Source organism: Oryzias latipes, chromosome 14 (assembly GCF_053564925.1).
Source record: "Oryzias latipes strain Hd-rR chromosome 14, Olatipes_Hd-rR_3.1".
NCBI lineage: Eukaryota > Metazoa > Chordata > Actinopteri > Beloniformes > Adrianichthyidae > Oryzias > Oryzias latipes.
In genome coordinates, this window is record NC_136250.1 from 21,775,690 (window position 1) to 21,800,560 (window position 24,871).

At 41.3% G+C, this 24,871-nt stretch overlaps 2 protein-coding genes across 11 annotated transcripts in view; both read left to right on the forward strand.

Annotated features, from left to right (window-relative positions):
- mtmr4 (myotubularin related protein 4) overlaps positions 1-3,251 on the forward strand; it is a 44,432-nt gene extending 41,181 nt beyond the window's left edge. For all 10 annotated transcript variants that reach the window (XM_020709036.3, XM_023962308.2, XM_078930365.1 and 7 more), the window contains 3 exons: positions 74-184; positions 272-360; positions 1,865-3,251. In XM_020709036.3, coding sequence (XP_020564695.1) covers positions 74-184; positions 272-360; positions 1,865-2,042 — 378 coding nt within the window. In that variant the 3' untranslated portion in view covers positions 2,043-3,251. The remainder of the gene's footprint in view (positions 1-73; positions 185-271; positions 361-1,864) is intronic.
- A 1,878-nt stretch (positions 3,252-5,129) lies between these two features.
- ca4a (carbonic anhydrase IV a) lies at positions 5,130-11,902 on the forward strand. Its single transcript, XM_004076698.4, has 8 exons — positions 5,130-5,354; positions 7,201-7,245; positions 8,667-8,831; positions 8,909-9,054; positions 9,761-9,853; positions 9,933-9,999; positions 10,075-10,238; positions 10,377-11,902. The coding sequence occupies exons 1-8, from the start codon at positions 5,294-5,296 to the stop codon at positions 10,554-10,556; spliced, it is 921 nt and encodes a 306-aa protein (XP_004076746.1). The 5' UTR covers positions 5,130-5,293; the 3' UTR covers positions 10,557-11,902.
- Positions 11,903-24,871: the final 12,969 nt, after the last annotated feature.

The window sequence follows — 24,871 nt, forward strand, 5'->3', positions numbered from 1 at the left end:
CAGTGAAGCTGCTTTAGACGGGAAGTGGTCAGTCAGTCAGTCAGTCACTCTGCTGCTCTCTGCTGGTGATCAGACGTGTCTGCGGGAGTCGGACAACAGCAACGAGGAGGACTCCCTGTCCACCCACAGCGAGGACCGTCTGTCTGAGGGAAGCTGGGACCGAGTGGAGCGCAAAGATGCAGAGGTCAGCAACCCCCCCCCACTAAGCCACTGCCTCTGTTTGGGGCGCATCCTGATGTGTGTGTGTGTGTGTGTGTGTGTGTCTGTGCAGGTCACCAGGTGGGTCCCCGACCACATGGCTTCCCACTGCTTCAGCTGCGACTCTGAGTTCTGGATGGCTAAGCGGCGTCATCACTGCAGGTGAACCCTTTTCCCTGTAATGACGGCCTCACGGAAACATCAGCAGCCGCAGACAAACCTGCAGAAAGATGACAAACATAAGCACAGTTCGCACAGACAGCATAAATCAGGGCTTTAGGGTGAAGTCTCAGCAGCAGACAGTTGGCCTAGAAACAGAAAAAGAATGTTCTGTTTGCCTATTTTTAGAATAGAAGCTGCTGCTCCTTTCTGACAGTTGCTAGTTTACTTTTAGTGTAGATTTCTATTATTCCTCTTTTTGTCCTTTAAAGACTAAGGCTGAGTTCCTTTTTTGTTTTAAAATATTTTAATGAACCACATCAAAATAGAAAATTGCCACTCCAGCACAGTTGCACTAATTTACACCTTTGTTTTCTCTTATTTCATTAAAGTGGCTCTTGATCATCTTCTAATCTATTGTTAAAACGTTTCCAGTGGTATTGTAAATATGATTCTGCTGTTTTTAGGCAAAATCAAAAAAAACCTGTGTTGTTCTTTAGCACATAGTTTCTGCAGAGCGGCAGAAATTTGCATCCCCAAAAATACGGGACCAAGAGAAGACATTTCATCTTGAAAGGCAAATCATAGATGCCAATAATAGACTGAATGTCTGCCTGCTTCATTACTGTAACACATTGATGCTTATTTAGCTTTGTGAAACATATTCAGATAACCATAAAGAACATCCTACAACTCAACTCAACACTTTTTATCACTAAAAATCACTGAATCCGTTAAATTCTTCATCTTCTACTGAGCGCAGCTTCTTCTTCAGCCTTGCTGTCAGTAGCAAACACTGACACACCTACAGTGCCCTCTAGTGGTTGTTGCTATTTATTTTTGCACCCACAGCCAAACTGCCAAAAAATGACTTGTGCCCAAAAATACTGTAATTTTCCTTATATATGTCCTTCACCATCAGAGAAATACTACAAGAACATGTTAAACACACAGTTTTAACAGAGTCGGACCGAGATATTCTAACCTAGAACCAGTTTCCATCCACTTTGGATATGCGTCTTATTGTGTTAGTATGGAAAGAAACTCCATGAAACACATATTTGTGGTGATAGCATTGTACACTGTAGATCATTTTAAAGGGTTATGAACACTTTAGTCATAACTTCAGGTTTGATTATTTTTTATTCATTCTATTTGTATATGTTCAATGTATAAAAAAACAAAAAGTGACAAAAAAAATTAATTTGACGTTTGGTGGGGAAAAAAATGGTGAAAAACCCAAACCCTAACATAATGCACTAAGAGGAAAAGGCTGTAGATGTTGGATGGGTGGGTAACTTGTAACATAGCAGACATTAGTGTGATGTGATTGAGATTACATATTTGATTTTAGTATTCTGGTTTGATCCCCTGAGGCAGCAATGAGATGGTGATTCGGAATAATCAGATTTATTTTTGGCTAAGAATTTTCCTCCCATGTTCTGAAGTGGTGTAGGTGCTAATTTGTTGACACTGACGGTGGGCGTGGCCTGTGCTGCCTTTCCAGGAACTGTGGGAACGTGTTCTGTAAAGACTGTTGCCACCTGAGGCTGCCCATCCCTGACCAGCAGCTCTACGACCCGGTTCTGGTGTGCAACAGCTGCCACGACCTGCTGCTGGAGTCCCGCACCCGCGAGATCCGCAGCCAGCAGCTGAAGAAGGCCATCGCCACGGCGTCCAGCTGAAAGGAGCGCAGACTGACCTGCCTCTGACCCGCGGGGAGCCCTGCTCGCTGTTCAAGCCTGCTGTCGTTTGGCTGCACTTATGAGGATTCGAAAGGCTGGATGTGGAAACGGGGACTGGAAGATGAGCTGGAGGCCCGTTACTATTGATGGGGGGGGGGTTGCTTCCTGCAGAACAAAACCCTCGTGTTCAAAGACCTTTTCAGGCTAAGTGCTGCAGTGTCCTGCTCCCCCCGCGCAGCTCCGCCCCCCCCAAACACCTCCTGACAGACGCCATCTCGCACTTCAGAGGACAATCTACGCCCACCGTGAGTCGGGGACTCTAAAGCCTTCACATGCACCTGGAGGCTTGGACTTCTAAAGGATTGCTGCTACAGTATTTAAAGTCTAATTTTGTATTTTTGTGCACTAATATCCGTCGTGTATTTGAGGGAATCTGAGACCAAACTTGAGCTAAAGGGAGAAATCTGCTGTTTACTTTGTCTTGTTTTTGAGCCTGAATGTAACTGGATTCACTCTGTGTTCACGTGCATTCAGTGGGTCGTATCAATGTTCATTTGCTGCGGCGTGTTCTGGAAATTCTGTGTACTGAGATTCAATGTGGTTCTGTCCTTACCGGCGCTCTTCTCCAGCGCGCTCATGTTGCGGCGCGTGATGGAAGGAATCTGTGAAGCCATTGAACGGTTCATGCAAAGCTTGATGTGACTGAGGACCCCCCAGACTGCACAGACTGATCCTTACGGTCCTCCTCAGGCCAGTTCAGAGGCAGTCTTCAAACAGTTTGGGTCTACTTGTTCCTGGAGACTAAAGAGTGCCATATTTCCTTCAGTCTACTCTGAAAAGCCGCCTTCTTCCTCGTGGACACGGCGGGTTTCTAATTGGCCACATGTGTGTTTAATGAAGCAAATCCTTAGCTGCTTATTATAAACAACCTAAACTAAACTTATGGTTTTAGAACGATGGGATCTAAACTAAATTAGCAAACCTTTGGGTTTTTTTCTATCCAGCTAATATTTGAGGTGTCTGGTTTTTTTTTTTTTTTTGCACAGTGAAGTGCAAAATCCTTCACGAGGGGCTCAGACGTGTAACATACATAGTTCTCGGATCCGTAGCGGTGGCTAAAAAAACCCCATCACTTAATGAATAATTGTCGAAAAGAAATACACTGTAAAAGTGAAATCCAATTGTTTGAATTAAAATCTATCGATGATCTTTTGTGTCTTTTTTTCTGCAACTTTTTGTCAACGTTTTTTTGCATCTTACATCAAAACAAAAATGTATCAAACACTTTATGTTCATAATAATATGCAAAAATTAGGTGATGATAAACTTAAAGTCCCACTTTGATGATTTTTTGATCTCTTTTAAAGTATTTCTAAATGGTATTTTTATTATGATTATGCCATTTTTAGCAAAAACCCGTACATGCAGCTAGTCGTCTACAATAGGATGTATCAGAATGGAGTGGAGCAGGGAGCTTGTGGCTGTCAGGAAACTTTTTCTGCTCCTGATTCACAACGATTTGAATAAAGAAATGCACAAACACAATTTTAAGCTTAATTTTCTTTATTTCCTCCATGGGGAAAAATGCCACAAGCACATTAAATTTTCATTTGACTGGGTCTGTAAAGGATGGGCTTAGTAACTCTAGTGTTTGTCCACTAGGTGGCGCTCTTCTATCAAGAGAATCAATCCACAGTTTTTCTCCTTACTTTATTTCCCCCTTAAGTAGATTTGTTCACACTGACCCCTGATGGAAATGAGCCTTTGAAATGCTGATTTGATTGTTTTATTATGAAAACCTAATTTCTCACAGTAATTAAGTGTTGCTTTCAAGTGTTGCTTTTTTTTTTCTTCCAAAGTCAGTCACTCCAAGTTCACTGCTTTTACCTGAGGGAGTATTTGTGCTTGTTCAGCCCTTGACACTGACCTATGAATGATTCAAGCAGGAAAAGTCAACCACCTCCAAGCATTAACCAATGTTCATGCCTCACACAAGACGGAAAACTTTGCAGGAAACAGTTTCAAATCTGCTCTGAGTGATCAGGTATGAAGAGAACTGCAGATGAGGGCAAAACCAGCCTCCTAAAAACTTTAAAAGTCCTTGGAAAAAAAAACTCAGGAACTTACCAAGATAAAAAAAATGGTTATTTGAAACGAGCAGAAATGGTAAAATGTAAAAAACTCCATATTGGAATCTATATTTCTTCCTTTTTTTTTTTACATCCCAGCTGCTCCATTAAATTTGATCAAAGTTTTCAAGAGGTAACTCAAGGTTTTCCTTTTTTCTTTTTTTTTGGGGGGGAAATTTCTGCTGATCTGTTCTCACTCAGCAAGATGAATAATTGAAGGTTCTACACGGTGAAAAAAAATAAAAGTGACAGCTCAAATTTTTTCTGGGTTTAAAAGTTAAAGGCACGTATTAGGAACTTTGACATGTCAGCATTTTTTTTTTAGCTGGGCCTATGGGAGACTTTTAAAAAGGGTCAAAGTTTGGAATGAACTCAAACCTGAAGCAAATACACAAGTCAATGTTATAACTCGGGTATAAGTTTGTGCTTCTCTAAAACCATGAACAGTTTTGAGGATCGATGGTAAAGGGCTGAAATTGGGTTTTAATTCAATATGGTGCAGAATCCTGATGCCAGCCTCTCTTGCTGTTATGGAGATCTTTTTTTTTTACTTTACAAAAGTTTATTGACAATAAAAATAATTAAAAAGAATAATTAAAGTCAGCACTTGATGTTCCAATCTTTGTCTGACACCTTTGCTTCTTCTCAGTGAAACACACTTTTCAGTCATTTAGTGTGAAAAAATGTGGGTAGTTTTAAATGAAATGATCTTTTCAAATGTAATTCTAAAAGTCCGATTTCATGTCTTTGATCAAAAAGTCCCACTACGACGATAAAGGAGCTTTAGCTGTTGCCCAATTGTCTTTTTCTTACCTGTGGGACTCCTTTTATAAATAAATCTCGCTCATTTCCAAACCCCTCCAAGCCTTTGTCTCAAAACAGCATGACAAACCTGATTGAGTTGTTCCGGGGCCCCTGCGCTCTAGGAGCCCATTGAGAGCCCCATCCTCACCTACACGGACTTTATAGAGGCGATAACTGGAGTAGGAGGGGCCAGGCTGTCTTTCCTCCCTCTGTGTGCTGATATGTAGGTATAAGACCCCACGCAGGAATGTGATCGCATCAGAATATAATCGAGCTTTGTGTGTCTGCTTCTGTGCGTCGAGCCGGAGCCGCTCCAACATGCACCAGCTGCTGATCTTGTACCTGGCGTGCGCGTGGACGCTGTGCGCGGGATCGGGGGGTAAGTGGAGGACATTCCTGTTCATATTCACCTTTGGTGGTGTCTGTACATTTGAGAAACTGTTAAAAATGTGACAAAATGGGATGTCAGGTTTCAGAAATGCGCCATTATTCAGCTTTTGGTTTTAATTGTCTGTGCGTCCTAAAAACCATCAAAGGATGAATCTGTCTCCAATTCAGTCCGTGATGTTGGGCTATTGTTAAAATCAAAATAGACTGAACCAAATTAAGACTCAGTGAGATAAAAAATGAAAACAAGTACAATTTATGCCGCAGATTAGTGATCTAAAATAAAAGTTAAAATGTCGGAATTTATATCAGAGGCTTTGAAGAAAGATAGTCAGGAAAAAAGCTTAAGAAAATAATGTTTTCTGGTTAAAGTAAAGGGTAAAGAGCAAAGGTATTAGCCCACACAAACACCCCTTCTCTGCGCACCAGAACGCGCGCAGCCTACGCGTCTCCATCATGCGCACTTGCCCCGGCCGACATCTCCAACATGTTGGTTACCTCTTTCTATGCTCTCCTGAAGAATTTAGGCTGCGGGTACCTCGGAGCACCCCAACCCTCAAAGCACCACCTCTGCAGTGCACCTGCTCAGATCCACACACAGCCGGCCCACTGTGCGCTCGCGTCCTCCATGCCGCAGAGTCGCGTCACGCACAAACGAGCGTGGAACCTGAGGCAGACAAACCGTGGGTGCATTGTGGTTAGGTTGGGGTTCGGGGTTGTCTTCACGTCTCAATGATGTGGCGAAACCTAAAAAATGTTTTCTTTCCAAAATTCCCTTTTTTTACGCACAACAACGGTTTGGATGATTATTGTGAGCGCGCGCTGGTGTGCGTGCACCCGTGCGTTGTTCGCGATCACATTCATCAGACGGGGCTTGCTTGTTGTCCGCGTGCGCTCCTCACGGCTCAGTTTTCCCTCACATCCACAACAAGTCATTCATCGCGTTCACCCTCCACCGCCGCAAAGCTTAGCTCTGATTGGTGGAAATTTGTGCGGACAGAAATCTGACTGGCTGAGATTTTTAAAAACTCATTTGAGGCATGTAAACGATTTTTCGTTAAAAATTAAGATTGAGTTTCTACCGACAATATAAAGCAAACAAAAATTTGTATGAAATGAGATGCCATGACAGGATTCTGTTCTGTTTTTGCCTAAAAGTCCAAATTCACGTTTTACTTGGTTTGTATGTTTTTACATTACTTTTATGAATAAAAAATGGACCAAAACTATACTTTTTTCGGCAAATACTAATTTTAAAGGATTCTTTTTGTGCCACCCATTTACCTTAGAGTTTCTATAGGAAGCATCTTCCTGGTCATGTGAACAAATGTTTTATTTGTGACACAACAGCCCAGTTTTATCTATCGGGGGAAAGTGGAAACATGGAAACCAATTTATAAATACTAACCCCCCCTCCCGTCATGGAAGGAGGGAGGGGTTTACTGATGCTAAAGATTGACTCTGGCCACTTTGATGACAGGATAAAATAAATCACAGATGGAAATGTTTAGGAAAAGAATGACAATTCCTGTGTAAATGGAGAATTTATTATTTTTGAGGCTGTGAATAACTGTTTGTCCCAACTAATAAGACAACAATACTCTGCTTACATTTGAAAAAAATAAACAATGAACACAAGGACTTGTTTAAAAAATATTGGACCAAATGTTGATGATGCGGATGCCCCCCTTCCAGGATGTGTACTCAGAGAAATTACACCCATTATGCTGTGAATGCATGCATGCTGATGTCACCCGGGGGTCTGTTTAAATCTGAAAATGAATGAAAACTTTTTTTTTCATCACAGCCTTAAAAAATCAAATGCTTCTCTGTTTCAGATTGGTGCTACCAGTCCGAGTTTTCCTGTGATCATCAATGCAATGGTAGGATTGAAACACGTTTCTCTGTTTTCTGCAGCTTTAGAATCATTTCTGGAAACTTACCCCAGAAAATCAGTAGCAAACATTTATATTCAGATTACATCAACCCCAACTTGACCTTAAAATCTGCAGCTGAGTTGCTTGACACAAAGAGAAAACTTGCAAGGTGTTAGGTCTTGCAAACTTTCTTTAAGCACCAAGTCCTTGTGGATTATAAATCAACAAAGCTACTGTATGTTGAAAATAGAAATAAAATGTAAAAAATATAGAATAATTTTAGAACTTTGAGATTTTCTTGGTGACTAAAAGTAACATTTAGAAAGGTCAAAAAATGAAAAAAAAAGATCAGATCAAGTATTGAACCTCATTTTGTTGCTGCGTTAGATTATTTTTATAAATATTTGGAAGATGGAGAAGAGTAGTGGAGCAAGGGTGGATACATGTGGAACACCATTCCAGAAACCTCTGAAAACTGGTTCATCCCAGTGACTTTTGTCTTGAAGTTGAGTCATGGTGGCATTTACATTCACACTGGGCATCTGACGACCATGATCATCATGATCATTGAACGCGTTTAGCCCATGGGGTTCACACTGGACAGTCGCTAGCCAATACTACTGCATGTCCACTACCTGAAGTTGCAAGAGGTGTGGTGTGAAATGTCGAAGCGGTGCTGTTGAATGTATATATTTTCTTTAGTATTCGAACTTCTTTTTTTTAAGATGGTTTTTATGTTCTGCCATTACACAATTAAAGTTGTTTGTGTTAGGATCTTTCCGTGTGCCATTTCAGAAAAGTGATCACTTCAGCAGTAAGGAGAGAAGTGTGTGGAATATGACATAATTTGATCATGAAAGACAGAACTTCCTATGATTACAGCAGAAAATAATTTTCAACCACCTTGTGACGTAAAGATAATTCACTTACCATGCAACTGGGGACACCTAAATAAAAATGCGAGGCTGGAACAGTCACCCTTAGGAAGAGCGGTGTGGAGCAGAAGGGTTGTCTGTTTCCAGCTCTCCTCGGAAGAAATCATACCTGGCTCTTGGTGTCTGTTTCCTTTAATACTGTCTTGTGTTTTCAGGAATATAACCTTGACAGGTGCCATTCTTGCAAATTTTGCTGTGATAAATGAAAGACTTGGGCAACAGAATTCTGGCCAAACCATTACATATTATTTTTCTCTATGATCAATGTTTAATGGTTGGAACTTCCATGAATGAAAAGGGACGCCATCCATATGTCACTACCAAATCCAAGTCCCTGAGTGGGTCAAGTTCAACATGTTTAACTTTTTAATGGCAGTTCAATGGATGCAGGTTTTGTACATAAGAGTTTTGAAGTCCTTCCCCTGTACTTGCTCCACAACCCTAATGAAAGCCATCATCCCCATTTGTGATTAATTGAATTTATTGTTTCAGTACCAGAAAACTGGGACCACGCCAGCAAGAACTGTGCTGGAAGAGACCAGTCACCCATCAACATCGTCACCAGAAAGACAGTGAAAGATGACCGTCTGACTCCTCTCAAATTCCAGAACTACCAACACATATTCAGAGGCTTGATCAAAAACAACGGCCATTCCGGTGAGAAGAGTTGTTAGCCACGTCTGTCCGCAATTACATACTGTGGTGTGAGCTTTCCATGCTTGTATATGTTCCAGTCCAAATTGGAATTTCTCATCCCAGCACCATCTCAGGTGGGGGTCTTTCAACCACTTACAAAGCAGTGCAGTTCCATCTGCACTGGGGCAGCAATGGAGGTCCAGGATCCGAACACACCATTGACGGGGAGCAGTATCCCATGGAGGTGAATTGTGGACTGAGTGCACTGATGAGACCTGCACAAATATAATGCTACGTTCACACTGCAGGCATGTTTGCTAAACGTGGGTTCTTGAATCCACGTTTAGCCCACACTGGACCAGCAGGGAGGTGTTCTTCTTCTTTTTCTACTCTTTACTAGCTCATGTCTGCCACCTACAGCTGGAAGAGGCCTGGTGTGAAATGTCAAAGCGGCGCAAAACTAGCGAATCTTGCTGCAATGTATGAAAGACCCTGTCCAGGCACAAACCACCATTATTCATTTCCCCTATATGATCCATTTTCGAACAGTTGGCACTTCGGTGAATGAAAAGTGATGCCATCCATACAGCACTACCAAATCCAGGTCCCTGATTGGTCAACGTTCAACCTGATTTAACTTTCAACGTGCAGTCAATGGCCACGCATATTGCATTTTGTACTTAGAGCTCAAAGACGGTCTTAGAAACTTGCATAGCTACATTTGAACGCGAGAGTATTGGACGTGGATGCCTAAAACACACATTTACATGAGTTTACGTAACTTTTCGTTGCAAGTGGTCTCCTGAACAGGCATTTCCCAGGGCAGTGTGAACGTAGCTTTAGAACTATTCTAAACCCTAAAAACTGTCAAAATGTTGGTGTTTGTGATGAATCAAGCCTGAGTTTGTATAAAATGATGGCAGGTAACAGCTGTTCTTTTGTCTCCTCAGCTGCACATCGTTCACATGAAGAGCCAATATAATGACCTGCCGACGGCTCTGAGGGATAGAGAGGGAGTAGCAGTTCTAGGGTTTTTCTATGAGGTACCTGGTTGACGTTTTTCCTCAGACCAGCATCTTGAAGCAGGTTTGTAAATTATAATATGTGTTTTGCTATTTTAAGATGTCCAACAGCCCAAACCGAAAGTATGAGACGCTCATCAACGCACTGAGAAACATCAAATCTGCACGTGGGTATAAAGTTCTGCACCCATGGTCCATTTCAGTAAGTTTCCCTCTGACTTATTGTTTTTTTTTGTTTTCAGATGGAAACACTACTCTGTCCCCCATCGCCTTGGCTGAATTGATCCCCCCTGAGCATAATATGACCTCCTACTTCCGTTACCGTGGTTCCCTGACCACCCCCGACTGCAGCGAGTCTGTTGTTTGGACCGTGTTCGAGAACCCCATACCTTTGAGCATGAATCAGGTTAGCACTGCAGAGACACTTGAGAATCCCACCTGATGTGGTTTTTTTTTTTAAACCTCAGAAAAAAGAGCAGCTTTTGGATGGTTCTATCCACGCAAAACCTTCAGAACCTCACTTGTGTTTGCTCTGCTCCTTCAGCTGAAGGCTTTCTCTGAGCTTCGGTTCCAAAACGGGAAGCCCCTGGTGAAGAATTTCAGGCCACTCCAGCCCTTGAATGGTCGGGTTGTCTTCCGCTCAGCGGGCGCAGCGGTTTTGATCAGCTCCTCCCTCCTCATGGTGGCCCTCGCCTTGGTGCTCGAACTGTCCCAACCCAACTAGAGCGAGGCGCCCTCAAATGCACTGCGACCTTCAGAGACTCCAAAACGTTTTGCATCAATCCTCAGCCGAGCCTTGTTTCTAAAGTGTTTATTGCATGGTTGGTAAGATGATAGACCCCGTTTCAGTGCAGGAATCACCTGGCCCCCTCCATCACCACCACCCGGTGGTCTTCCCTTGTGTCACAAATGACAAAGGTGTCCCAGGACGACCTTATGAAAGGTGCTGTAAGGGTATGATCAGCATTCATGCATGAATAGTGGAGCAGTAAAACATATTTCAGCATTATGAATGTTCCATGAAACAGGTTACCAAACACTGAGGACAGCAAAATCCCTTAGTCATGCCATCACCTTTTCTAGCCTTCAATCAAACAGCAAGACACCAAACACATGACTAAAGTACTCATTAAACCTTATCCACCTTGTCCAATGTCAGGCAAATTTAGTTTCAGCGAATGCCACAGTGGTCTGCACTCCCGAGTGCCAAAGCAGGCTCCATGACCAGCGCAGAGTACATTTTTACCAGAGCACGGAGTTATAAATAATCCAGCTGAGTCACAAAAGTGCGTTTCAACGCCAGCGGTCAAAGGAGTCAGTATTTGGCTTTTCCTTCAAAGGAAAGCTGTTAGTTAAACAGCTGGGAGCAGGACGGACAGTCACTGTCTGCTGGAAACACCAGCCAGCAAATCCATGACGAACTCCTGCAGGATGTTCTGAGAGAAAGCTGCAGCCTCTGTGCTCACACGGCTGAAGATGAGCCGAGTCACATAGAGGCTGACAGTTCAGCTTCACAGGGATACAGGAAAAAGCAACTGCAGAGCTGTTTCACAAGCATCATGTATCAGATGTTTAGTATGAACTACACCTTTTGGAGTCTCAAAGCCAGTCTGCCAGATTCCTACACACAAACTGAGATGATTGGAGTGCGTTCGTGGCTTGTATCTCACATGCACTGAATGTTATTGACTGAATTACATTTTGCATGGTTGCCCTGTGCATTCAGACGAACTTCTACTTTATTCTGGCGAGAAATCGGCATAATTTCCTGGCAGAATCCGTAAAATTCTGTTTTTTTGTTGTTGTTTCATTGAGCATCAAGTTAAATTGTTATGCTGTCATTGTACACATTTATACATGTACTGTATGTTTTATATTGATTTGAGACAAACATTTCTTGTTATTTATATAATGCAAAGTTTATACAGAATGCAAACCCATGTGTGAAGCATGACGTTATTCAAGACTTATGCCCTTTAAGTGTATAAGAAGTTGTGTTGCTTGAAAGTGTCATCATTGATATGAAGAATGTGTTCTAGTAAAACAATAAAATGTATGCTTTTTTAAAAATGGCTTCTTCTACAGATTTTAAACTCATAAGATCAGGAATCTGCAGCCTTCAACACTTAAAGAACCGTTCAGTTAAATTCTTTAAAGGGCCTATATCATGCTATTCGTGAGCCTCTTATGGTAAATAATATCCATGTATATGATAATATATTACCTTCAGCACAAAGAAGACTTAAAAAAATAAATTTTAGTTATCTTCCTGAGTTCTTTTCCAACACGGACGTAAGAAGACTCAATCTCTGAGGCTCCGCCTTTCAGGCCTTATGGGTGCCGCCCATTTCATGACGTCATCCTAGAGTTGGCCTCAGCAGTGTGTCTGATTCGCCCACAAAAAAAAACAGCAACCAACCTTTTGCAAAGAGGGATGTGCATATAGTGCATTTAAAAGGAAAGCATTTTTGCCAAACACCACTAGCTCCATGGAGAAAGTGTGTGTGAGTGTCAGCCTGGGGGCGGTGCTGGCAACACAGATTCTACCCGGAAGGGGCTGTTCTCATTGGTCTACGTCAGCTCGTTAGAACCCGCTCGTTTCTTTTGGATTGGGAGGGGCTCATGCTCAGAGTGCAGATTTTTTAACCCTTGTGCCATCTTAGATGACCCCACCCTTACATTGACGTGTTCTCCCTACCATGACAAAGGTGGATAAAGGTGGAAAGATTTCATGGACACCAGTGAAGATCACAAATCATTGAAGAAAAAAGGTTCAGCGCACTGTCTAGTGGGTCTAAATGATCCAACCCCCAATGCTAAAGTGCCTAGGATAGCACAAGGGTTAATGTGCCTAGGATAGCACAAGGGTTACAGGAATACTCAGAAATGTGTGAATGGAAATACCCCTTTGGGGTTTCTTTTCAAGAAAAAAGAAACATTATAATACATTTAAAAGCTCAAAAATTAGATTTTGCATGATATGGGTCCTTTGCTGACTCCCCTAAAAAGTCAACAGTGGTTTGCCAACTGACATCAAACCAATTTTCCTGACAGTCATGCGGGTGAGAAATGAAGATGTAACAAAGGATTTAAAGGATTTATTATCAACACAACAACTTTCTTTATACAACATGCACACAGAGAACTTGGTGTGAGCAAGATGAGCCAACGCTGAAGATTGAGGGAACTTTCCTTCAAAGAAAGTGGCTAATCAGCAGAGTACATTTGCTCAGGGCCTCTAGAAGCGTCTAAGGACTCAGGATGGCTTTAAGATGGTTTAAGGATGATGGCCTTAAACGTGTGTCGGTTCAGTCGCTCCTCCAGCTGTGCTAACAAACACAAAGACTGAAAAGAGTCAAAGCATGGGGGAAAGCTTGCATTTCCACGTTGTTGTTTTTTTATTGCTGTATGTATTTATTTTATTTTTCTTGAGAAGGCAAATCACATTCAGCTTTATAGTGCAAAATTTACATTGGTTATGCCTTATACCAAAACCAAAAAGCAACTTGAAAAGTGGAAGGAAAAAAAGGAGAAAAGAAAGAAACACATTGCACCTGTTAGCAGAACTCGTCAATATACGGTAGACTTTTACAAAACATTTGTCTGAAAAGATTTAACCTATTTTCTCTATTTTGACTTCATTTTAACAGTTTTTCTGTCTGAATTTTGAATTGAGAATGAAAGTTTTTCCATCATAGTGAGTAATAGTGATCCATTCCTGTATTGTTGGTGGTTCCTGTTTGTACCATTCTTTTTGTACCAGCCTTTTTTACATGCTGCCATCAGAATGTATAATAGCTTTTTATCCACATTGTTAAATCCCTCCACAATTCATTTACAAAGATACGAAGCTTCATGGAAAACTAACCCTAAAGATGTTCTGCAGATGTTTGTGAATTTCAACCCAGTATTTGTGAACAGCTGAACAGTTCCAGCATTCATGGAAGTGGTTGACCCCTTTGCTTCTACATGTCCAGCATGCATCTCCACTGCTCAGATGCTGAGCTAGAGTGATGAAAAGTCTCAGGAGGTTTTACCAGCAAACATCACACCAAGAATTTGACCCGGTTGTGACCCATCACACCTGACATGACCTTTCCAATTCTTCTTCTGCAATTTTAAACTCCATTTTTTTTTTAACATCACATGGATTTTGCCCTCCTTCTTGCATCATAATTTTTTATAACCTTGAGATAATTTTAGTTGGTGACTTTAATTTGGTTAAAAGTGTAAATGTTTGCAAGAATTAGTGCTGTTTTTAGATGGAATTCTAATTTTGTGGGTGAAATAATGTCTAACCTTTAAATGCCTGAAGGAGTCCTCTGGGCCTCAAACTTTTGGAGTGGAGTGAATTGCTCACAAAATCACCAAAAAATGTGTCCCAAAAAACTTCACAAAGCCTTTCTTTGCTCAACGGGTTATTCTTATGTTTTTTCTTTTTGATGTCTTGTTTTTTTAATGGAACTTTACATTTAGATACATGATTAACAAACCTTCCCACCTTCCATTGGGTGGCTGGGCACCCGCCTCAGAGATGGGGTGAGCTCGGAGCTTGGAGTAGATCCTCTGCTCCTCCACATTGAGAGGAGCCAGTTGAGGTGGCTTTGGCATCTGGTCTGGATGCCTCCTGGATGCCTCCCTAGGGAGGTGTTTCAGGGATGTCCCATTGGGTGGAGCCCCCGGGGAAGACCCAGGATACGCTGGAGAGACTATGTCTCTCGACTGGCCTGAGAACGCCTCAGCGTCCCCCCAGAGGAGCTGGAGGAAGTGGCTGGGGCGAGGGAAGTCTGGGCATCTTAACTTAGACTGCTGCCCCCGTAACCTGGACCCGGATGAGTGGAAGAAGAGGGATGGATGGATGGATGGATTAACACAAAACATAAGGCAACATGCTGACGATAAATGTTGATGAGGGAAACAAAAAGAATAGAGTTTTGTGTTTCTTTAAAGGTTTATGCAGAATTTTTGCTGCTGATTCATACTGGCAACTCTAAAAAGCTAAGAACTCTTCCACCAAAGTCTCTGTTTCCATGACGCCAGTGGAACTTTATCTTTCTGAATTAAGATGCAAGTTTGGTAAAGGAAGGATCACGGTATGGGGTTTTTTTCTTGGTTGTTTTTCTTTGGCTCATAGCTTTTTTTTTTTTTTTATACAGAAGATGTAAGAAATTGTGCGTATCTGCTGCTTGTGTAATTTCAGTGTTAAATGTGACTCTCCTGTTTGTTCTGCAAAAACACTTCTCAGTTTGCTGATTGATTCTATCTCAGAGCTTCATTTTTGTTTAACTACTTTTAACAAAAGTTAATTTTAGTCCTGATTGAACCGGATTTCTTTGAAGAGTCAGGCCTTCACGTGCTCCACAAACACACCCTTTCTTATTGGCCTCTGAAAAGTTGCAGGTCCATCTTCCACTAATTTTAAGTTTCCCTCCTCTTTCTCTTCAAACCCCCCCCCCCCCCACCACCACCACCACCTCTCTCCTTATAATTAAGGAACAAATAGCGTCATTGTGATGGACAGGCTTTGAAGTGTGATGGCTAAAGGAGACCGAGAGAATACCTCCTTCATCTATCTCTAAAGCCTTTTCATGGCAACTTGGTATCTACCAGGGAACAGAAAAGAGACCAGAAAAAAAAACATTTCTTCAAGAGCTAAAGCTTCCTGTGTCATCATGGATGTCAGTCAACCTTCAAGAAACCCAAAAAAAGGTTGTCAGGAAGACACTGAGTTGTTACTAAGAGGTTTAAAAAAAAAAAAGCAACATTTTCTAAGCTATGACAAAGGTGGATAAAGGTGTAAAGATTTCATGTAATCCATGGACACCAGTGAAGATCATAAATCATTGAAGAAATTTCTATTTCTAAGCTAATTTAGTTTGTGTTCTGAGTCACGGGGCACAGTTAATCTGCCTTCATCTCTTTCCAGGTAAATAAAATGACTTTTGATCCCACACAGAGGGATATTCACTTAAGAAAAAAATACTTTATTTTACTGGCACTTTGGTGTTTTTGCAGGACAAATCAGAAGTTAGCATTTTAATCAGAGCTATTTAAATAACGTGCAGTGTGTCAGGGACACAGATTAGTCCTTTAACCCTTAATTAATTTGACATAAACCCAAATAAATGTTCTGCGCTGTGTTTTCAGAAAAAAAAACCAGCAAGTCAGTTGATTAGTTTGATCAGTTGTCTGGGTGTTTAAAGTCTGTTCTGAGTGCTGAAACCATTTGGTGGTTTAACACCCCCCCCCCCCCCCACACACACACACCCCCAATCCAACCTCTTAATGGTCAAGTAATTCTGGTAATCAACAATTCAAAAGTAATGGCTGATTTTGATTATTTAATTTTCAATTAATTTTAACTTACTGTCACTTTTGAACGTTTCAAGTCATTTCTGTGAGCATTGTGGACTTTCTTTCTTTAACTGAGGGATTACCAACAATTTTGTCCACCACTGTATTTGCCCATTTTGAAAAATTCTGGTCCTTGTTGACTTTATATTCAGCCAGCGTGAAACACAAGAACCAATCCTGCATAAAGCTTTTTTAGTGATGCACTGAAACAAAATGATTTTAAGCTGTGAAACTTTTATGCTAGATCTGCAGAAAGGCAACCACCCACCCACCCAGCCAGGTGCAGAGGAGGCCCCCCTACAGGCGCCCCTCTAGCACCAGGAGGCATAGGCGAGCCCAGCGTCAGAGCCCCCAGGCCACAGGACAGGCGCGCTCGGCCGTACTCGGCGGCAGCCATTGGGGCCACCGGGCGCTGGACCCCGAGACGCGAGCCAAGGACGAAGCCAGGACCCAGAGGACCCAGGAGCAGCCCCCGTGCCCGACCCAAGCAGCCCAAATCAATGGAATTTCTGTATGTTTAAAATAATTTCAATCATCTTTGTCCTCATAATCTCTGTATTTTGTGCATTTTCTGATTAACCCTTGTGCTATCCTATGACCCCACCCTTACATTGACGTGTTCTCCCTACCATGACAAAGGTGGATAAAGGTGGAAAGATTTCATGGAATCCATGGACAACAGTGAAGATCACAAATCATTGAAGAAAAAAGGTTCAGCACACTGTCTAGTGGGGTCTAGATGACCCAACTCCCAACGTTAAAATGCCTAAGATAGCACAAGGGTTAATTACCACGTAAGTAGGGAGGGAAGGCAGGATTGAGAGATTTTTGTCCAGAAGAAGAGGTGCATGGACATCATTTACAAGTAAGGGTAAGAACAGTGTTTGAATTCTGTGCGTGTGTGCACAAGTGTGCGTGTGCATGCCTTGAAGGGCAGAAAACTTGTGATCTGTAGCAATCATTTACATTCATCCTTGGCCCAATATGTACTTGTTATGTGTATTAAAAGAATGATAATTGAGATAAGAAACACAATCAGTAGTAGTAGGCAGATGTATTGCTAATATATATTTCTAACCCCTTGTGCTATCCTAGGCACTTTGACATTATAAGTTGGGTCATCTACAGCACATATTTGAAAGAGATGGTGATCAGGTAAGGGTTTTTTCAAAGGGAACCTACACATTTACTCATCTGTCCATTTCTGGAGCAATCATTTTTAATATCCTCCCAGCCATCATGAAGTGAGATGTCCGTTTTTTGCCGCACAAAAACCTCAAATCCGTGGAAGTGCAATGGCCCTGTATTTTAGTGGATGTAACCTTAAAGAAACCGTTTTTAGCAGACATGTTTTGTCCGTTAAAGATTCCTTATCCTAGAAATAATAACAATGTGACCTTTTAGTATCACAACTTTATGCAACACGAGTACGACATAGTTCACAGTAAGTGCAACAACAAAAGAAAGCAGGTTTCACACTTTTATCAGGTTACAGGTTACAGTTCTGTGACAAAAGAGGGGGATATGTTTGAAAATCAAGGATCAGATACGATTATGTTAGCTTAAGTAAGCAAATGTAAAATGTGATCAACTGCAGGAAATTTGCCCTGTTGGAGAGTGCTCTGAGACAAATCTAAGGTGTGCATGAATACACAAGTGGATGAAGGCATCAAGTCAGCAGGAAGGAGCTTCAGATGGGTTCCTGTTAGTAGAAACAAAGGTACGTCAGTTCCAGGTTGCCAACAACTGTTTTGTTTCGTTGCATTGTTCTCCCGGCTCGTCAGGTAAAATAAATCAGATAAATAAATCAAATTGCTTCTTAGAAAAAAGACAATGTACAAACCATAAAATTTGGGATTATGCTTTTATCAAAGTTTATGAGAGTTCAAAGTGAACATAGAAACTATAAAGCACACTTAAAAGCCCCAAATTTTTTTCTAAAAAAACGACAGTGTGCCTTATAATCTGGAAAGCCTTATGCATGGATTAATGCTGGTTTGTTTACTAATATCTAAGAAATTTTGAGAGGGGCACCACGCACTGTCAGAAATTTGGCGTGTTTTTTGCACAAGTTGCAAACAACGTTGGGTGTTATTATTGTAAATACGCTAACATGGCTAATGTGTAATGGAGTCGGACTGTGTTTATTTTTTACATGTTCCGATTAAGGTTGGGAGTTGGCGAAGTCGCCACAACATTTGTTTTAGTGGTAACAGTTTTTTACGTGTTGCAAACAAGGTTGGGAGATAAAGGTATTGTAAATATGCTAAAGCAGCCAACATGTAGCAGTTTTGTACAGTTTTTTTTTTTTTTTTTACGTGTTCCTAATAAGGTTAGGAGTCAGCAAAATCACAACAAAGTTTGTTTTATCGGTCTCAGTCTATTTTTTATGTGTCGCAAACAAGGTTAGAAGTTAAATTCTGACTGACAGACTTATCTCTGACCTGTAAAGTTCTCCTTATATTTGACATACAGTAAGTTTTCAAATAGTCAATTCATTAACGTTGCGCCCTATAGTGCGGAAAATACAGTATTCCTGCTCTCAATAGTTAGGAGGTATTTACAGATGAAAACCAAACAGGACAGAGTTCCTGCCAGCAAAAGGTGATCTGAAAAGACAACATGATCATGACTGAACACTGTTCATCCTCTTAAAGCGCTGCAGCAAAGTCAGTTCTGGATGCTGTGGGCACACGAGGAAAGGGGGATTCTTAGTTTGCAAATGTGATGACTCACACAGACCAGTCACAATGACAAAAGAAGGCTGTTGTCTGCTCTTACGTCATAACCCCCACCCGTTAGCTCTCCCCCACAACCGCCTCCATCCCATCATTTCCAATAAACCCTCATAACAAAAATACTCGAAAAAGGCTGGTTTTGGCTTAGCATCAACAGGCAAATGAAGGGAAAAAACATATCTTTAAAAAAGCAATATTTGTACTTTTACAGGAAGTTGAGACACCCAGCCACTCGTGCAGGTTAAGAGCCGCCAGTCTGAGGAGACTTTTATAATTTGGAGATTTAACCCTTGTGCTATCTTAGATGACCCCACCCTTACTTTGACGTGTTTTCCCTACCATGACAAAGGTGGATAAAGATGGAAAGATTTCATGTAATCCATGGACACCAGTGAAGATCACAAATAATTGAAGAAAAAAGGTTCAGCGCACTGTCTAGTGGGTCTAGATGACCCAACTCCCAATGTTAAAGTGCCTAGGATAGCGCAAGGGTTACAGGTATTTCCCTTTGCAACCTTGAGATGTGGTCTGGCTCCACAAAGCACACAACATGTAACACATTAAGCACACAACATGGTTAATCTTTCAAGGTGAGCAGTCAATTGGTTAATAATTGTAAAGCAATCTCATTAACAGCGTCCACAGTGTCTGCCGCATGAAAGGGCAAACACTCCATGATATTGTGAAACGATTACAAACATGTGGACCAATTAGTTCTGCTTTGCTTCACCCCTGAGGGTTTTCTTTTTTTGACCAATTATCATACAAGGAAGCAAAACAGTTTGACAGCTCATGAATTGGTATTATGGAGGGATTTGGAGAAGGACAAAAACAATAACTGCAAATTAAAGGGCCAGCAGAGCTGCAAAGTTGCATCTCTTTTCTCATTTTCCATGTGTCAGATTGGGGTGATGCTGATGCATAGCTTCAGCAGAAAGAGCTGTCTGAATTATGGGTAAAAGAGAAGTTGTGCGGTAAAAACTTTATTTCCACACATTTCATGATGCAAACGAGCTGTCAGCTGAAGGGATTTCCAAGAAACTGTTTCTTAAGAAAACCACTGTTGGATGTTACAAACTGGAATTTGAGTGACATATATTAAGACTGTCTTTCATTTAAACAGTTGTGGTTTTAAAGCAGATTTCTTTTTTTTTCTTTTACCTCTTGGTGCTGCTACCATTCATGTCTATGACTTCTTAAACATTATGACATAATTTCTTAAAATCCTCATTTTAGGAGATGGTATAGCTTTAGTTTTGATTCTCTCTTTTTTCCTCTGTCTCTCAGAAACTGGTCTAATTGTCTGGGCTAATTGTGTCTGAGTTAGCTTGATTTGGAAAGTCTTCTTTCAGGAAGCTTTATTTCAGTTTCTTGCAAATTATGCAGCACCAGTCAGCTGCTCATATTGCTGTAAACACTTTAAACTGTAGGTTTAAAGAACATAAAGGATTTCCTATGTAACCCTTGTGCTATCTTAAGCACTTTAACGTTGGGAATTGGGTCATCTAGACCCACTGGACCAGGGGTCGGCAACCAAAATGTTGAAAGAGCCAAATTGGACGAAAAAAACAAAAAACAAATATGTCTGGAGCCGCAAAATATTAAAAGCCCTATTTAAGCCTTGTAATGAAGGCAACACATGCAATATGTATCTAAATTAGCTATATTAGCCTACTATCAAAATGACTAAGTTGCTACAAATACATAATGAGCATTATTAAGGATTAAATGTATATTTGCCCTGCGGTGCATTCTGCGGAGATCGACGTATCACGTGACTGTTCTGTTGTGCAAGTTTAACTTCATTACAATATAAATGAATTATGCTTCATTGTTTTGTTAAAATTAAAGAAATGTAATAAAGAAATCCGATTTTTGATGTCATTTTTATTTTGAGGATTCGAACACAAAACAATAAAATGGAACGTGCATGCCCCATGACAGCCAGCCTGCGCTCGAATGACAGAACAGCTTCAAGCATTTGCGGCGCCTGCAGACTTTCATTCAGCTCGTTTCGGTGGCTTGTCACAGTCATATCCACCAAAAATTGCAGCTTTTCCAGCCACTAAGTATCTTCCAGTTGCGGGTATTTCAGGTCTTTGCTTTTCAGGAATGTTTTCACGTATTCTAAACAGACGATAAAGTAACGCAAAACATCACCCCTGGACAGCCATCGGACTTTGTTGTGTAGCAGGAGATCAGAATATTCGCTTTCAAATTCATCAAGCAATGCACAGAACTGACAGCGGTTAAAAGTTAAAAACAAGCCCTGCTGGTAGAAACGTGTGTCGTAAGCTATGACGCAAATCTCCATAGACAAAAATGTTGAAGTTTAATTTTGTAATGACTCAGCTAGACGGTCACATAAGCGGAGTAGCAGCAGCCAAACCGCTTATCAATAGGCTTCTTTGGAGAGCTGTCCGTGCCTCACACACCGCACGACCCCGGACAGCCACAGTGACAAATTAATAGCAACAGAGGCAAAATTTCCTACTCAGTAACAAGTCTATTTAATCCAGCACACACAAACAACCCAAACAGCATGGAGCTCACTTCAGTTCACAACACTCTTACTCAAGGTTTTACCCCAAAAGTCCCACTTCCCATGAGCCTTAGGGGCTGAAGGCGGGGCTAACCCCCAGGTTGCTACAGTATTGCAGTGGCGGTCATGTGCATTTTAGGTCTCTTAGCAGCAGGGGATTGTGGGACGCAGTCCCCTGATCTACTTAGGGCTCAGCATGAGCGTTTCTGTTTTCCCACGTTTCTTTTCACATGTTTTGTTGTTCCACCTTAGTTTATTCTTCCTGTTATGTTTGCTTCTTTTTGTTGTACCATGAGTGTGGAAGGGGGAGAGGTTGATGAGGCCTGTGCAATGTTCAATGTAGTGTGTGTTCCAAAGAAACGGGGTTAGGAAAGGTGAGTATGCTGTCAGCTTCCCTCACTACCCCCTCCTCTCTGAGACTGTGCGGAGTCGTGTGATGTCAGAGACACGAACTGTTCCCCAGCGTTACTTCTTCAAACTCTTCCGGCGTTGGATAACGTTAAGAATATTTGTGTCTTGTTTTTCCTCCTACAGAAATCATATTAAAACAAAAAGTATATTTCTCTCTCCCATCTTTTTACATTTTTAAACATTTTTGAAAATGCTCCAGGGAGCCACCAGGGCAGCGCTAAAGAGCCGCATGCGGCTCCGGAGCCGCGGGTTGCCGACCCCCGCACTAGACAGTGCTCTGAACCTATTTCTTCAATGATTTATGATCTTCACTGGTGTCCATGGATTACATGAAATCTTTCCACCTTTATCCACCTTTGTCATGGTAGGAAGAACACGTCAATGTAAGGGTGGGGTCAACTAAAATAGCACAAGGTTAATCAAGTTGATAAAACAAACCAGCCTCCTGCCATGTAAACTGAATTTAATAAAAAAAAATTCCTCATAAAGCACCAATTCACAGCCATGGTCAGTAAACAAAAGTGCTACATGAACCCAACTTTTTTAAAAAGTGGTATAATCTAATTTTGCTCAAGTCCTTCAAATTAAGCCAACATATCCTTTTTAAAATGTGAATGTTATTAGCATGTCACCATGAATGGTTTTCAATGTAAACCCCCATACTGAGCATGTGTTCAAACAACTGCAGAGGAACAGAATGAGAGGAAAGCTCCAGCATGACCAGGGTGCATAATGGAGAAGACTGGAAAGAGACAATACAGTGACAAGATTTGTCTGATGACTTTCAAGCAAAGTCAAAAAATTCCCAAACTAAAATAAAAAATGCAGATACACAAATGAATCAATGGCAAGAGAAGCTTTGATGCAATTTCAACAAGGACGGTCTACCTCACTTCCAGGTACACTGAGTTGCTACATTTCTCTACACGCCATGCCTTTACTATCAAGAATCCCTATGAACCAATAGCTGAAAAGCCTGCATTCTCTTTTCAAACAATCACAATCCTAGTTTTTACCTTTAAGTTCATAAATGTTTTCTCTCTGCATTGCAGACAGGTTGCTGTCTCTCCTCCATCTAGTCATTAGTAAGGTGCGAGTACTGGCTCCTCACTGACCTCATGCAAATGCCACATGCATGGGGTGTGCAGGTGGAACGTAAGTGCCTTTAGGATGCCCAAACAAACTATGCTCTTATTGTCTAATTCCTAACCCTCTGGCTGCAATCACGGAGGCCACACGTATCTCTTTATCTGTACTAATAATGGGCCCTTGTGCATTGCGCAAGAATAGACGGGGGTTGAAAAAATTTCAAATCCATACAATGTGCCTGCATCTCACCTGCTTCAACCTTATTTTACACTTTTGTGTTGTATAAATGTTCGCTATGAATTTTTGCCTGCAGCATGCCCTTGGAGAAAAATGTGCATGAAAATGTTTGCTCTATGAGATCAGTGGTTGGTCTGCATTAACATTTTGTGCAGTCCACCTGGGTGCCCGGTACAGGTTTGCCCATTTTTCATCCACAGACAGCCTGTATCCACCTGTTAGGTGGATATGGTGGAAATTCAATTTTGCACTTGTATCCCTTCACTTTCCCCCCTCCCTCTTTATTTCTTTTTCTTCTACCCCCCCGAACACAAATATCCACCTATAATCTCTCGAAACCATTTTAGTAAAAGCCCTAGTGCCTCCATAAATGGGCAATTTTCATCAAAAACCTTAGAGTTGCACATTTAGGAAAGTAAAAATCAAGTTTCTAGTTGCAACTTCATTACTTCATTTTTGCGTCTGTCTGTCTTTCTATTGCAGCATCACTTTTTAAGGAAGTTATCTTTGAAATTGTGCAAGTAAGTGATAGCATGTAGCTCTGCCCGTAAAACTGAGTTTCTTAGAATCCTCATTTTAGCATAGGTTTTAGCTTTAGTTTTGCTTCCCTCTTTTTTCCTCTGTCTCTCAGAAACGGGTCTAATTGTCTGGGCTAATTGTGTCTGAGTTAGCTTGATTTGGCATACTGAAATTGGAACAACACAGCAGAAAACTGTCTGACTCCAACTGATGCCACCCCTTCTACTGTATGTTTGGGACCCAAACTTAGGTTTTTGCTGAAAGATGTTGAGGTTTTTTCAACAGTGTCACAAGGTGAAATAATTTCCCTGTCATGGGATCAATAAAGTTCTATTCTAAATGACTGACACATTTTCCCTTCCTGCATACCTGGGTTTTTCTCCAGGCACTTCAGCTTCCTCCCAAAGTTCAAAGACATCGTAAGGTAATTGGTGAATTTGTGGTTGCATAGCCTTACTGACTGATGACCTGTGGCGTGCCTTACCTTACCCTAAAAGTAGTTGGGATGGGCTCCAGCAGCCCCATGAAAATGAATGGATGGATAAATGATTGACATCATGACATGCAATCATGCGTTTATGCTAAAAAAACATAACTACAAAATTCCTGCGAAGTTTAACATTTGTTTTGCTCATAAGCACTAGAGGCAGAACAAACACACACATTCAAAGTCTTCTTTCAGGAAGCTTTATTTCAGTTTCTTGCAGATTATTCAGCACCAGTCAGCTGCTCATATTGCTGTAAACACTTTAAACTGTAGGTTTAAAGAACATAAAGGATTTCCTATTTAATTAAGTTGGTAAAGCAAACCAGTCTCCTGCCATGTCAATACAGTGACAAGATTTGTCTGATGACTTTCAAGCAAAGTCAAAAAATTCCCAAACTAAAATAAAAAATGCAGATTCACAAATGAATCCATGGCAAGAGAAGCTTTGGTGCAATTTCAACAAGGACGGTCTACCTCACTTCAAGGTACACTGAGTTGCTACATTACTCTACACGCCATGCCTTTATCATCAAGAAGCCCTTTGAACCAATAGCTGAAAAGCCTGCATTCTCTTTTCAACCAATCACAATCCTAGTTTTTACCTTTAAATTCATAAATGTTTTCTCTCTGCATTGCAGACAGGTTGCTGTCTCTCCTCCATC

Coding starts and splice junctions, on each gene's coding strand:
- ca4a (XM_004076698.4), top strand. CDS start 5,294: ATGCACCAGCTGCTGATCTTGTACCTGGCGTGCGCGTGGACGCTGTGC. Junction 8,832..8,908: donor CAAAAACAACGGCCATTCCG/GTGAGAAGAGTT, acceptor TATATGTTCCAG/TCCAAATTGGAATTTCTCAT. Junction 10,000..10,074: donor GAGAAACATCAAATCTGCAC/GTGGGTATAAAG, acceptor TTTTGTTTTCAG/ATGGAAACACTACTCTGTCC.